Source organism: Lathyrus oleraceus, chromosome 7 (assembly GCF_024323335.1).
Source record: "Lathyrus oleraceus cultivar Zhongwan6 chromosome 7, CAAS_Psat_ZW6_1.0, whole genome shotgun sequence".
Classification (NCBI taxonomy): domain Eukaryota; kingdom Viridiplantae; phylum Streptophyta; class Magnoliopsida; order Fabales; family Fabaceae; genus Lathyrus; species Lathyrus oleraceus.
This window is the reverse complement of record NC_066585.1, coordinates 234528222-234543363: the sequence shown is the minus strand read 5'-3', so window position 1 is coordinate 234543363 and position 15142 is coordinate 234528222. Positions and strand designations below refer to the sequence as shown.

At 35.8% G+C, this 15142-nt stretch overlaps 1 protein-coding gene across 1 annotated transcript; it reads left to right on the top strand.

Moving 5' to 3' along the window:
* The first annotated feature begins 4178 nt into the window (after positions 1-4178).
* LOC127107406 (uncharacterized) lies at positions 4179-5244 on the top strand. The gene has a single exon (XM_051044681.1). The coding sequence runs from the start codon at positions 4320-4322 to the stop codon at positions 5178-5180; it is 861 nt and encodes a 286-aa protein (XP_050900638.1). The 5' UTR covers positions 4179-4319; the 3' UTR covers positions 5181-5244.
* Positions 5245-15142: the final 9898 nt, after the last annotated feature.

Sequence of the window (15142 nt, the reverse complement as noted above, 5' to 3'; positions counted from 1 at the left end):
GTGGAGCCTTAACCAACTCAACCAGGACCTCAATCTATCAAACAAAAGCCTCAAATAATATAGAAGAGAATAAAACACATCAAATGGAAAAAATAAAAGTTGCAACACTCAGACCATCATGCCTCACGAACAAAATACCATTATTCATCTTCTTCATTCAAGGAAATGCAAAGCAACAACGACAACATGAACACTTCACAAACAAGTAATCGAAACACACACAAAATATTAACAAAATTGAGATTAAAAATGAAAAAAAATCCAAACAAAAAGACAAGTCGAAACCAGATCACAACTCAACCCAAAATGTAAACCAAATTGTGTACATAAACACAAAACAAACTTAGTATTACCACTGAATGTCGTCACTGCAGCGTTGTTGTTTTGTTGGAGACGAGAGGAAAGTTAAGTGGTGAGTGGTGATGAGTTTCCTCGAGGTTGAAGAAGAAAGTTGAGTGAGGTGTTTATGGTTGTTGTTGTCGCTGTAAGGGTATGATTTGTTAGTTTTGCAGTACTGTTTCTATTGCGGATCAATTTTTTTTATGTGATGGTGATGTTTTGTAAGTTAATTAAAATGGAGGGGAGTGTTTTATGAGTGTGCTTCACATGGAAAAAAGGATGATTGTGGAAGTGTATGGTATTGTTGAGGTGCTTGTGAAGGTGATCGTAAGTTATGAGAAGATAGATTTTTGGTTAGTTCTAAGGTTTTTTGATGAGGTTGTTGGAGGGAGATGAAGGAGTTATGAGTTAGGATATGGGGGAAAGGGATGGAAGAGGTAGGGAGGTGTCGAGTGAAGAAGAAGTTTTACGTGTGGTGGTTTGTATAGTGTGAAGAGGAGAGGTGACAGATCGAGAAAAAGAAAGGTTGAGAAGTTGAAGAGAGTGTTATTGAATCTCTTTCTTTCAATCCCCAAAATGTTTTTTTCTTTCAGTAAAAATAAGAAAAGAGAATATTGATATGTGGTTGTCTCCTTCCATGCATCACGTGAGAGGGAGTATTATTGTGAAAACAAAAGTATTATCCTTTTTCAAAAGTGAGTGGAGAGAGCATTTTATTCTGCAGTAAAATTAGTGGGGATGTGTGTCCTAGGTCTAGTGGAGAGAAGATATTTTGCTGTCAAAGAATGTGTTATCCGCGTTTGATGAGTGGGAGGATCAACAAACTAAATTTCTTTCTTCCAATAGGCATGTGTCCATTATTGAGTGGGTGAGGAGAGATATTTTTTTATTTTTTCTGATTTTCTTTACCAAATTTAAATATTAAGATTTTCCAAAATAAATTTAAAATAAATGACACAACCAAAATTCAAAATAAAAAACATGATTAATTTTAAATAATCGTCCATATTATTTTGACTAGAAAACAGAAATAAAAGGATAAAAAAGAAGAAAAATCAGTCGCAAAAATCCCCAGAAAATTCAAATGATTGCACCATAATGATTAGCGTGAAATAAACTTCTCGGAAACATGCAGATTTTTGTCAAATTTTGAAATAAAAAATGCTCGGTTAAAACGCTCAGGCGAATCACAATGTGACTGAAAAAGTAGTCAAAAAATCAAACGAGCACACCAGGTTAAAGTATGTGAAATGTAGATCAATAAAACTGATATCTGCAAGCTCAATTTAGAAACTTTTCACCTGATGATTTGACACACATTTGAAAATTGATTCAACTGGTTTTCATGTAGATCCAAATATTTATTTTGACTGGCATTTTAGGTATTATGCGACATGGAATGCATGTTATGAGAATGCATGTTATGACACAACCCAATCAACACAATCCCAAACACAACCAACCTCAAGAGTCCAAACAAGGCAATCACCAAGAAAAACCCATAACCATATTGCACAAGCCCAAACACAACCAACCCCAAGAGACCAAACAAGGCAATCACCAAGAAGAACATAAAACCAAACTGCACAAGCCCAAACACAACCAGTCCAAAAAGTTTAAATAAGGAAATCACAAGAAGAAGCATTGCAGCATTTCAGGGACCCACTGAAATATTCCAGCCACCAAGAATAACCACACCAAAGCTTCCCACAAGGAGAAAATACAATTAGGATGTTGATTGATGTATTTTGCTGAATTAGGATCTTACTTTATATATTTTGGATGGTGGTTTATGTATTTAGGATGTTGCCTTGTGCATTTTGATACCATTTTATGTATTTTGAATGGTGGTTTATGTATTTAGGATGTTATTTTATGCATTTTGATGATACTTTTTGTATTTTGGGTGTTTGGTTTAGTCGAGGATATTATGGCATTATCACTGTTTTGGTTCATTTATGCAATTTTCTATTTTGGAATGTTATGATATTCTGTGCAATTTTTAGGTCCACTATTTTTACAGCTAACAAGTTTTAGTTAAATGATTTATCCACATGTCATTCTATGGTCTACAAAATTGTAACACATAGGTCCTTGATGTTTCCTTTAGTGTAACAAACATATCGTTTATGTTTTCTTTAGTGTGACAAATATGTCCTTACTGCAACATAAAATTGGACAGAATCTAACCACGGCATAATAGTGTTTACTGCAACATAAAATTGGACAGAATTTAAACATCAACATTGAAGAAAGACAAACTTACACATTAACAAAGTGATTACTGAATAATATTAATAACATGTCTTACAACACTAACACTACATTAACCATAATCATTATTTCTTGACCAAAATACACATCAACACTACAAAAATCAAAACTAAAAACATTATGACAAAGACTATCATCTTCGACATGTTCTTCATCATCTTATTAGTGTTATTTTCATCTCCGTCGATCTTCTTAATGGCCCTTCTAAGTGTGTTGATTTTTACATTCTTTTCCTCGAATTTTGAACATTTAAAATATTGTGACTGTTGTATTTCTGGTTTTACTTCATCGTTGTATTATTTTTCATATCACTCAAAATAATTAACCTTCACTCTGTTAACATATAACATCCACAACCCATCATCTAATTTCTGCAAAATCATAAAAGACAAAAAAGAATATAACAATAAGCATACCACAAAGTATCTGCAGCCCCAAAAGAGCTTCCAAAATTTCATCATTTCTTCCAAATTATTTGTATCACTTCTTGACCAAAATACACATCAACACTACAAAAATCAAAACTAAAAACATTATGACAAAGACTAGCATCTTCAACATGTTCTTCATAATCTTATTAGTGTTATTTTCATCTCCATGGATCTTCTTAATGGCTCTTCTAAGTGTGTTGATTTTTACATTCTTTTCCTTGAATTTTGAACATTTAAAATATTGTGATTGTTGTATTTCTGGTTTTACTTCATCATTGTATTATTTTTCATATCACTCAAAATAATTAACCTTCACTCTGTTAACATATAACATCCACAATCCATCATCTAATTTCTGCAAAATCATAAAAGACAAAAAAGAATATAACAATAAGCATACCACAAAGTATCTGCAACCCCAAAAGAGCTTCCAAAGTTTCATCATTTCTTCCTAATTATTTGTATCACTTCTTTGGCTCCACAAGGACATCTTGGGGTGATTTCACCATGAGGTGCACTCGAAATGAAGGATTCAGAGTTCTGATTTTGTGGATTTAATTCATTGGTATCGTATGAAGTCATTGAAGGGAGACAAATGATTTGAATGGAGAAGAAAAAGACGAAACTGGGGATTTGATTTGATTTGATTTTTTTCTTAAACGAATAAGAAATGACACTTTTGAATAATTACTTAAACGTAAAAAAATAAAAAGTTTCATGTCATTACCGTAAGTGACACCTCACTCACGTTAATACCACGTATTCATTTTTGAAGCGGAATATTTGAAAAATAATAACGGTGTATACATTTGATAACTTAAAGCATCAAATTTTACAATAAAATAACTTAAAGGACTTCTAATATAATTTTGTTTAAATTTTTATAAAATAAAATGTTTGAATCTTCTAGAAGATTGTCAAATTCTATTTCAAAACGTTTACATTTACATTAAGACAAGATTGAGAAATAATTGTCGCTTTAATATATGAGTTTTCTTTATTTTCATTTACCGTCGTTATAATTTAGTTATCGAAACAAACATTTTTTCAAATACTTCTCTTGAAATCATAAACATTGTTGTTCAAAGACAGACAACTATTTTAAGGCCACTTAATCCAAACGAAGGGTTAAAGTATGAAATTTACCTTAAAATATGAATATTCTTTCACCTTTACTTTTGTATTACTTGGATACCAAGAAAATGTAAAATAAAGCTATATATAGTTAGATCAAATCCCACTTCACTTGCATTAACCTCTTCTTCCTCTTACACCATGGCTCCAAAAATCTGGGATATTCTCTCTGAAACTAAACGCATAATAGATGCTCAACCTCGTCACTACCTCACTCTCACCCTAATCTTTCTCTTACCTCCCTCTTTCGTCTCTCTTCTCTTCAACTTCCTTGTCAAATACCTTCAACAACAACAACCACCACCACAACCCACCTACCCCATCTTAATCATCTCCCTAGTTTCTATCCTCTTCCTCCTCATTTCTTCCATCTTCACCTTATGTGCCATCATCTCGATCACTTATAGCATCTACCACTCCTTTTTCAATCAACCCATCAAACTCAAAGAAGCCTTCAAATCCGTCTCCACTTCCTTCTTCCCTTTACTCGCCACAGACATCATCATCTTCACCATCTTCTTCATCGTCATTCTTCTGTTTGCACTTGTCATTGGAGCTGTCTCGTTTCTCATCGCTTATGTAGCCGGTGTTGACCTCCAAGCTAACTCTTTCTTGGTTATGGTTTCATTAATGCTTGTTTTCCTAACTTTTATGCTGTATCTTGGAGTTCACTTGAGCTTGGTGAAAGTTATCGTGGTGGTGGAATCAGTTTGGGGTTTTGAACCATTGAGAAGAAGTTGGAAATTGGTGAAAGGAAGGAAGAGGTTGATCTTGTCAGTCTCTTCCTTGTTTGGATCCTTGCAATCGATGTGGGTGTGGTTAACTGGTTATAACTGGGTACTGATTTTAGTGTTTTCTCCAATAGTTGCTATGCTTTGGCTTTACAGTATTGCGGTTCTTACGGTGTTGTACATTTACTGCAAGGAGAAAAATGAGAAGCTAGCAGATGAAGAATTTGGGAAGGAAAAAGACGAGGCTAGCTTGCCCCTAATTACATCTTAGAATTGGTCAAAGTTGTGTGCAATTTTGGGTTTGACACAGAGATATACAACATTGAATTAAAATATCGCACTTCACTCTTTTAAAAATTTGAATTCATCAATAATTAAATCAGAGATAAGTGTTCATCTATTTTATTTTTATTGTAAAACATTATATCATCGGCAAGAAATTCATGTAGCAACCTTGAAGTTATTTAATAAACTTATTGGACTAATTTATATGATGCAGACAAGTTCCCCTCGTTCTCACACATATGACTCTATTGGTGCAACATAGAATGTTACTAGAATGATTAAATGATGAAAAATGTAGTGCCTAAAATTGTTTCCAGAACTCTTTATAAAACAATTTGGTGACAACTAGTTATAATGCAACCATTCTTACACTCGGTACCACTGGTGTATCTGGGAACATCCATTGCAAATATAATGCATCTCAAATCCAAGATTTTCTTTTTGGAAAATTCATTGAAATCAACAAATGAAAAACTGAAACCATTAGATATATGATAAAGCCATTTATTTACATTTATTTTCAACTTTGTCTTCCTTGAATTAGTACTTCAAATATGTTTCAATTTCTTTCAGAATCAGCAACATACACACTTCAAACAAAAAGGACCTAATGTATTAAATATCAACAGAATTATTGGCAATAATTAGCTAATTATTAGAAATAATTATGTTGAGATTGTACATTTATTTGTAATAGTTATTCTCTTAATTAACATAATTAGCTGTAAATGTACCTATGACAGTTTAGCTAATTTAGTGGGTTGAAATTCAACCTGACAGCTTATAACTATACTATTTATATCATAGATCATAATGGAAAAGACATACAGTTTTTTGAACAAATCTGTCTGAGTTAACATGGTATCAACCTAGGTTAAAATCCAAGAACCTAGTCTTTCTTTTTCACGATCTTGTTTCACTTTTATTCCTGTTCTCGTTTTTTCTCTTATTTTTCGTTCAATTCCTCGTTCTTGTTCAATTCTTATTTCCATAGCTCCATGTCTACGAAAAAGCATGAAGTCCTGTTGGGTCGTCCTAATGGCAAAAACTACTCAGCTTGGGCATTCCATTTCGAGATTTTCGTCATAGGAAAAGATTCGTGGGGTCATGTCGATGGCAACACTCCAGCCCCTGACAAAGATAAAGATAAAGTTGCACATGCCAAATGGATAGTCAAAGATACTCAAGTCATGTCCTGGGTCCTAGGTTCTGTTGATCCCAACATTGTCCTGAATCTTCGACCTTACAAAACAGCAGCCACAATGTGGAATTATTTGAAGAAAGTCTACAATCAGAACAAAGTCGCTCGAAGATTCCAGCTTGAACATGACATAGCTCTCTTTAAACAGGATAGTCTCTCCATCTCTGATTTTTACTCTCAATTCATGAATCTGTGGGTTGAATACACTGATATAGTTTATGCAGACTTGACTCCTGAAAGTCTAAGTTCTGTACAATCTGTTCATGAAACTACTAAACGAGATCAATTTCTTATGAAATTGAGATCTGAATTTGAAGGCATTCGATCCAATCTCATGCACAGAAACCTTGTACCATCATTGGATGCGTGTTTCAATGATCTGTTACGTGAAGAACAATGTCTCCTTACGCAGTCCAGCATTGAAGATCAAAAATTATCTATTGTTCCAGTGGCATATGTAGCAAGAGGAAAATCAAGAAGTCATGACACGAATGTTGTTCAATGTTTTTGTTGCAAGCAATTGGGACATTATGCTTCAAACTGCCCAAAAAAATTTTGCAACTATTGCAAAAGAGATGGACATATTCTTAAAGAATGCCCAATAAGGCCACCAAAGAGAAATGTCACAGCTTTTACAGCCTCGGTTGATTCATCTATTCCTAACAATTCAGCCAATCCAGCACCGATTCAACAAAATGCTTATATTACTACTTCAACAGTGACCCCTGAAATGGTTCAACAAATGATCGTTTCAGCATTCTCTACTCTAGGATTCTCAGGTAAATCCTCTTCCTCTTGGTACTTTGATTCGAGGGCTTCCAACCACATGACCAGCAATGCCCAATTTCTTACTAATATCAAAAAATATTTTGGAAATCTCAAGATACATATTGCTGATGGAAATCAATTGCTTATCATAGCCACTGGTGATATTTCTTCATCTCTAACAAATGTTTTTATCTCTCCTGGTCTCACTAGTAATCTCATTTCAGTTGGTCAATTAGTCGAGAATGATTGTCAAGTACAATTCTCACAATCTGGTTGTCTTGTGCAGGACCAACAATCAGGGAAGATAATCGCGAAGGGGCCTAAAGTTGGACGTCTTTTCCCAATTCAATTCTCACTACCTCCAAGTCTTTCTTTACCTTTAGTTTGTGTAACTCTGCTATTGTTGATTACCAAGTGTGGCATAAGCGTCTTGGACATCCAAACGCAAATGTACTTCATGACTTGCTAAAATCTAATTTTCTTGGAAATAAACACATTCCTTCTCTTAATTCTGTTCATTTTGATTGTATTCCTTGTAAGCTTGGTAAAAGTAAAATTTTGCCTTTTCCAACACATCAGCCTAATGTAACCCAACTTTTTGATATCCTTCACAGTGATGTTTGGGGCATGGTACCGGTTATATCTCATGCTAATTACAAATATTTTGTAAATTTTATTGATGATTATAGTCGTTTCACGTGGGTCTATTTTTTGCGATCAAAAGATGAAGTCTTTTCCACTTTCAAATTTTTTCATGCTTATGTTCAGACTCAATTTTCTTCAAAAATAAAAATATTGCGCACTGACAATGGAAGGGAATACATGTCACATTCATTTCAGGAATATTTGCAATCCAATGGAATTATATCTCAAAGGTCATGCCCCTCAACTCCACAACAAAATGGAGTTGCGGAAAGAAAAAACCGCCATTTGCTCGATGTTGTCTGCACCCTTTTGTTGGAGTCTCATGTGCCTTCACGATTTTGGTGTGAAGCCCTTTCCACCGTTGTCCATCTTATAAACATAATGTCATCTCCATCAATAGGTAATGAATCCCCTTTCATTCGGTTATATGGTTACCCACCAAATTATTCCACTCTTCGTATCTTCAGTTGTGTATGTTATGTTCATCTTACTCCACAAGAACGCATCAAGCTCACTGCACAATCAGTTGAATGTGCTTTTCTCGGACATTCTCCTCATCAAAAGGGCTTTATATGTTATGATCCTAACCTTCGTAGGATTCGTGTATCTAGAAATGTCATTTTTCTAGAAAATATATATTTTTTTGCATCACATCATGACCTCGTCTCTTCTCCCGTTTCTGTTTTGCCATTGTTTTCTAACTCTCATTCAGGTCAACAATCTTCTAAACCTCTCTTGACTTACAAAAGACATATTGTCACTCAAAATCAACCAATGGATGGGCCCCCTCAAGATATTTCCTTGGTTGCTGGTCCAGTAGAAGAAGAATCAGAACCAGCTCCTCTATGACACAGCTCGCGCGATAAAAAGCCCCCAGAAATGTATATCAATTGCATGACAGCATTTATCTTCTATTCCTATTCCTTCATCTTATAAACAGGCCATGGAGAATGATTGTTGACAGAAAGCTATTGAAACAGAACTCCTTGCCCTGGAAGAAAATCAAACTTGGGATATAGTGCCATGTCCCTCATCGGTTAAACCTTTAGGCAGCAAGTTTGTGTTCTCCATAAAGCTGCGTTTAGATGGATCCATAGATCGATACAAGGCTCGTTTAGTTGTGCTTGGAAATAAGCAAGAATATGGACTTGACTATGAGGAGATGTTTGCTCCGGTTTCCAAGATGACAATCGTACGCACTATTCTTGCTATTGTTGCGTCACAAGCTTGGCCGCTACATCAAATGGATGTTAAAAACGCATTCCTCCATGGTGATCTTTAGGAGGAAGTTTACATCAAACTTCCTAATGGTATTCCTATACCTTTACCTAATATTGTTTGCAAACTAAAACGCTCTTTATATGGATTGAAACAGGCACCAAGAGTTTGGTTTGAAAAGTTTCGATCGACACTACTTGGTTTTGAATTCAATCAAAGTCAGTATGATCCATCTATTTTCCTACAAAGGACTCCTAGAGGCATAGTGGTGCTTCTTGTTTATGTGGATGACATTGTCGTGACAAGTTATGATCAAGATGTTATTTCTAGAATCAAACACTTGTTGCATTCAACTTTTCAAATGAAAGAGTTAGGCTATCTCACTTATTTCTTGGGTTTGGAGGTGCATTATCATCATGATGGTATTTTTCTAAATCAACAAAAGTATATTCAAGACTTGGTCCAGCTAGCTGGACTCACAAATGCAACCCCTGTAGACACTCTCATGGAAGTTAATGTTAAATATAGAAGAGATGAAGGTGACCTTCTTGATGATCCCACTCAATATCACAAATTGGTAGGAAGTCTTATCTATGTTACTATCACTCGCCCATATATTTATTTCGTTGTACACACAGTTAGTAAGTTCATGCAAGCTCCACGACATTTCCATCTTTCAGCGGTACAACGAATCATTAGATACCTCCTTGGCACCCCAAAGCGTGGTTTATTTTTTTCTGTTGATTCATTAATCAAACTCCAAGCATATAGTGATGCTGATTGGGCTGGATGTCCAGATACAAGAAAATCTACTACTTGCTGGTGTATGTTCCTAGGGAATGCTCCTATTTCATGGAAATGTGATCGCGACTTTATAAGTCTATTGGGGTACTAACTGCAAGTGCACAGTTCTATCACGTAGTTTTAAAAGATATCGATCCCACAGGGACTTATGAATCGATATACCGTTTTTCTAAGGTTACTTCGTAAAGCTAAGGCGGATGATACTTTGATGATTAGGGGGAAAAGTAAAACTAAAATTGGATCTAATTTAAATATAAATTAAGCGGATATCGGTATGTAGTTCGTCGTAATTAGGGAATCAAATCTTCGTTGGTTTTTAAAATAAATCTTTTCAGTAGACACTATTGATTTAAAAGTCTTATCTCAAACTCTCGCTCTGTTGAATAGACTATGACTTTATGTTAACGTAGCTGTCACTTATTAGTTAAGTCCAAAATCACTTTTTGAAAACAACAGAATCTATAGAAACTCTTTTCATTAAAATAATAACCGTTTAAACACCCTCGTCTCAAACTCTCGCTCTATTGACTTAGATTATATAATTAAACTTAAATGCTTAACTCTCGTCCTCACATTTAACCTTTAAAAATACTTTTTGAAAAAGATTAGAATTTAATTAACTCTAAAAATTGCTTTCGCCCTGATTTAGAATTAATGTCCAATTTACACTGTCCAGTTAAAAACTCAAACCGTCGTTCTATTGATTTTAACTTATTTATGTCTTTTACTTTCGTACAAAAACCTTGGTATTAACTCTGTAAATTGAGACCATAAAAAGAGTGACTTTAATTTTAAATAAAATTAAACCAACTTAATTTTGATTCCTTATTCCGCTTACTTTACATACCGATATCTAAATTAATTAGCCGGACATGCTAAACAGGTCTGAACAATTATCATGCTTAAATAAAACCATATCAGGCAAATAATATAAATAAACAGTAATGCAGAGCATATATAAATTAAAACAATAAATTAAAGAACCTGAATAATTAATAGGAATCTTGAACACTCCACCGCAGACCGGTTGGATTTGTTCTTGCAATCTTCAATCGGACAGGAAAATAAAAGCAAAGGAATAAAATACTATGATCTAACGTAAGGTTAGATCCAGTAAAAGATACACAATAATTTCTGGTGTAGAAACTATTGTGTGAAAAATTAATTAAGTGCTCTGAAAATTGACTGGAAAAGAAAAGGAAATAAAAATTGCTAATAATAGAAAGCTGTAGAAAATTAATGCTGTAAATGCTTGCACGGCGGAAAAAGAAGCGAGACCGAGAGATAGAGCTGCAGGGTTGGATCTTTGGCTCTATTTATATTACTCTCATTTGTAACCGTTTCCAAAAGTGCATTCCGTAAGTAACTTGCACGCTTCAACGAGTCAAGCGAAAGAATAGGCTTCAACGTGCCTCTGTTGCGCGTTAAAAGCCAAAAATATAGGAGTGGGGTGTGACGTTCGTCACACCATGTGTTACGCTCGTAACACAAAGTAGCAGGGCGTGACGCTCGTCACAGCTTCAGCGCTCCTGGCTTGTAATTGTGGGCTGGGCTTTAGTGGAATTTGCTTTCATCCTCTTTTTCACCCCCCCTTTTCTTCCTTTTTCACTTATGCTTCAAATAAGTTACCTGAGACAAATAGAAGGGAAAATACCACGTAATATCGAATAATATGAAATAAATTGAAACAAATAATAATATAATTTAATTAAATCGAGTCCAAAAATGTGATATTATTTCATGTTATCAAACTCCCCCATACTTAGACCTTTGCTTGTCCTCAAGCAAGATACAGTATAGAAATCGTTTTAAAAATTTGGCCAGATGAAATTTCAAAACACACATCAATTCGTACTAGGTTGCATGTAAACCTTGTTTAGAAGTAACTTGAGTTTAATCTTGACATCAACAACCACCGTCACAACCTCAGATAACCCCACCTTATGCAAACCAGTTCGAGTAATGCTATTATAGCTATCCTAGTTCCTTTACTCTTATTTCACCCGTTTTCATTCTAGCGAAATCACATTAAGCCCTTTATCTTTTCGCGCGCATAGTGGAGTAACCGGTTAGTGATTCTGATCCCCTTTTTAGCTTGAAGTTCTGGTACAAAAGTTGGATAACTTTGTTATTTAGTCCATTGCAGATTGCGGGGGATCGGACCGTAGTCCGCCCTACCAAGTTCAGCACCAGATACCTGCTGAACCAACTCATAATGGATCTTTCATATTATGCTTTTGTATGATCTGCAACCTTTAGATTAAATGATCTGGTAAGGATCACCTAACTTAATTACTGCATTTCCTGATATATATATTTTTTTGTTATTTTGGGAATCATTCACTTATATTCATCGGCTCTCCACGTAGTTTGCTATTAAGATGGTGTTGACTTCTTGTATAAACTACTCGGGGTTACTATAAAACTAAAAGTTCAAGGGGTTGGTATAATAGGTACTTTTCTGATCTAACATGTTGAGGTTTGTTTAGAGCGTTGGTATGGTAATAATTTTGTCTTGATTTCACTCAAGTTTGATAAAATAAGCAACCTTTATATTTACTGAGTGTGTTGAATTTTTGTTATGGCTCAAGAAAATTGAGGGGAATAGATAATAGAAATTTTTCACACTAGGGACTTAACTTAAAATAAATATATATTATAATAAAAAAAATTATTTTTTTTTCAATATAAGGAAGGGAAATAACAATGAAAGGGAAAATAACATACTTGAAAAGGGAAGGTTGAAAGAACAAGGTTTTCCCCCCCACACTTAAATGAAACATTGTCCCCAATGTTTCAAAGAAAACAAAAGAAATAGAAAAAAGAAAAAGAAACTAAAGTCAATGTTGCCTGCCGCCTCTTGTTCTTGGACCTGGTGATCGTTGACGTACTCCTAAGTCGTCAAACCTGCTGAGCAACTCAGTGAACCGCTGGTCGGTTATTGCATTCCTCGCTTCCTGTTGTTGTTGCATCTGGCGCATCATTTGCATCACTTCGAGATTCTGCGCTTGCATACCATCAATAGCATCCATGATGTCGTCGTTGGTTGTTGGCCTTCTTCGTCGACGACGTCGTGAGGATGGACCAGTTGCATTATCGGAAGGGTTGAGCAGGATTGATTATTGCTCAGGACCTTGATCGCCTTGCTCCATTTCTTCAAACTCGTCTGGAGGCGGGTTTGTGTGTGTAGGCTCTGTAGCTTCGGGAGCATTAAGGTCGTAGATGAAGCGGTTGGGGTTGGTGACATCTGTGAGGGCAATGTTGGGTAAAACAACGCTTGGGACTTCGTGGTTATTCACCATAAGATAATACCTTCCGCCTACCCTGTTTTTGATTAGGCGGCTGGACCGACAATAGCTTATATCCATAAATAGGGGTGGGAGAGCTTGTAAATTTTGAAGTCGGTCCCCTAGATTCAAACCAAGTGCTATGGAGGTTATTAATCCTCCAATCACGAAAGGTTGGCGGCCTCTAGCACATAGGGTGCGGATATGATGAAATAAGAAAGAAGCAGTGTTTACCTTTGTATCCATTTCAAAGACGCAGTGGAGGAAGAATAATTCCTTGGCGTTGACTTTGCTGTTGTTCGGTCTTCCAAAAACTGTGTTTTGCAGAATGCGGATAAAATACCGGATGGTTGGGTTATGTATATGGGAAGCAAGTAGTGCATCCCAATTATCGGTTTCCACACTGGATATTTTTCTAAAGAGGTCGAAGGCGTGTATGTGCCACTGGGAGTTCGGAGGGATTCTTGGGTGGACTCGGTCTCCTACAGGGAACTGTAGCATGGCACTCAACTGATCCTGGGATAGTGAGTATTCGGTGTTGAACATACGGAAGGTTGTGGTACCGGTTAAGTACTCGTCTTCACCGGTAGGAGTGTTGTACGAATAAGAACTTAAAAATTCTAAGGTGAGAGATGGGTAGGTAGGTTGATTGTGTGTGCATAGAAAGGTTAAATCAGCAAGGCGGAGCATCCATTGTATACCCTGAAGTAATCCTAATTCTTGTAAACAATTTAAATCAGGATACCTGGTAGATACGACACCTCGCTGTTGGAAACGCTCGAACTGCTCCCTTTGATAATTATCATCTTCGGATTGGAAGATGATATTTCCGAATTGTTGGTTTCCCGTCATACTGATAAGTGGGTTGAAAGGAGGAGAAGGGATGAAAAAGGATTTTGTATGGAGAAATGTATGTTGGGATGATGTAGAAAGAAAGGTATGGTGGGTATTTATAGGAAAAGTTTTGGAAGTTGGAAAGGGAGTGGGTGAAAAATAATTAAATGTGGGTAAATGTGAGTAAATGGGTAAGTGAATGGGGAAGGTAAAAAGTGGGGTGGTGTAACGGTCGTGTCCCTAACGGTTACTAACGTTCACCTAGTCTGAAGGTGTCACGCTCGTGACAGGGGTGTTACGGGCGTCACAGGCACTTGGTGTGACGACCGTGATGGCGTGTGTGACGTTCGTCACACAGTCAGCTTACAACGGTCACTGCTTGCGTGGGTGCTTCATAATTTGTTTTTATTATTATATTTTATTTTTGTTATTTTGTTTTGCTTATGCTTATTTTATTTTGCTATTGTAATGCTTTTAAATTGCCTTGCATGCTATTCTACTACCATAATATATGTATTTCTTTAACAGGCATAGTAATTATTAGCATATAGTGGATATCATTACTTGTAATTATAGAAATTGCATAGATCAAAATAAAATAAACCAATAATGCAATAGCTTCATAAAATAATCATAATGTAACATTGGAAAACAAAAGCAAACATGCGAAAGAAAAACAAATACTAATATTAAAAATAATGTGAAACAAAACTAATAAATAGCCTAAACTAAAACTAAGTAACTAAGAAAAACAACTTCTAGCCACTTGCAGGATCTCTGGCCGGAGGAGCGAATGAGTTAACACGGTTTAGCAACTCGTGGAATTGATTTGTCATGCTGCTCATGTATCCCAGAAATTCTTGTCCCATATTAGCTAACTCTTCTCTGAGGGCGTCTTGTTCTGACATCAAAGCTTGAATGGTGGTGTTATAATTAGCTCCGGGCATATGATGTCTAAGATCTGGTATTGTCGACTCTTCGGTCGGGATAGGTTGAGGTGGAGGGTCAATATCATAATAACCAGATGGTGTCTGAGGGTCAGACTCAGCATAAGGAATCTGGTCGTCACAAATCTCATAGTCCTGGATGGATTCAGTAGATCTAGCAGGAGAAGGTGTCCCGTTCAGGTTGTAGAGCCAATTATTGCGGTTATGAACACTAGTCCTCGGACTAGGCAAGGTGAATAGGCAA

Excerpts from the sequence above, each read along its gene's own strand:
- LOC127107406 (XM_051044681.1), top strand. The coding sequence starts at position 4,320 with ATGGCTCCAAAAATCTGGGATATTCTCTCTGAAACTAAACGCATAATA.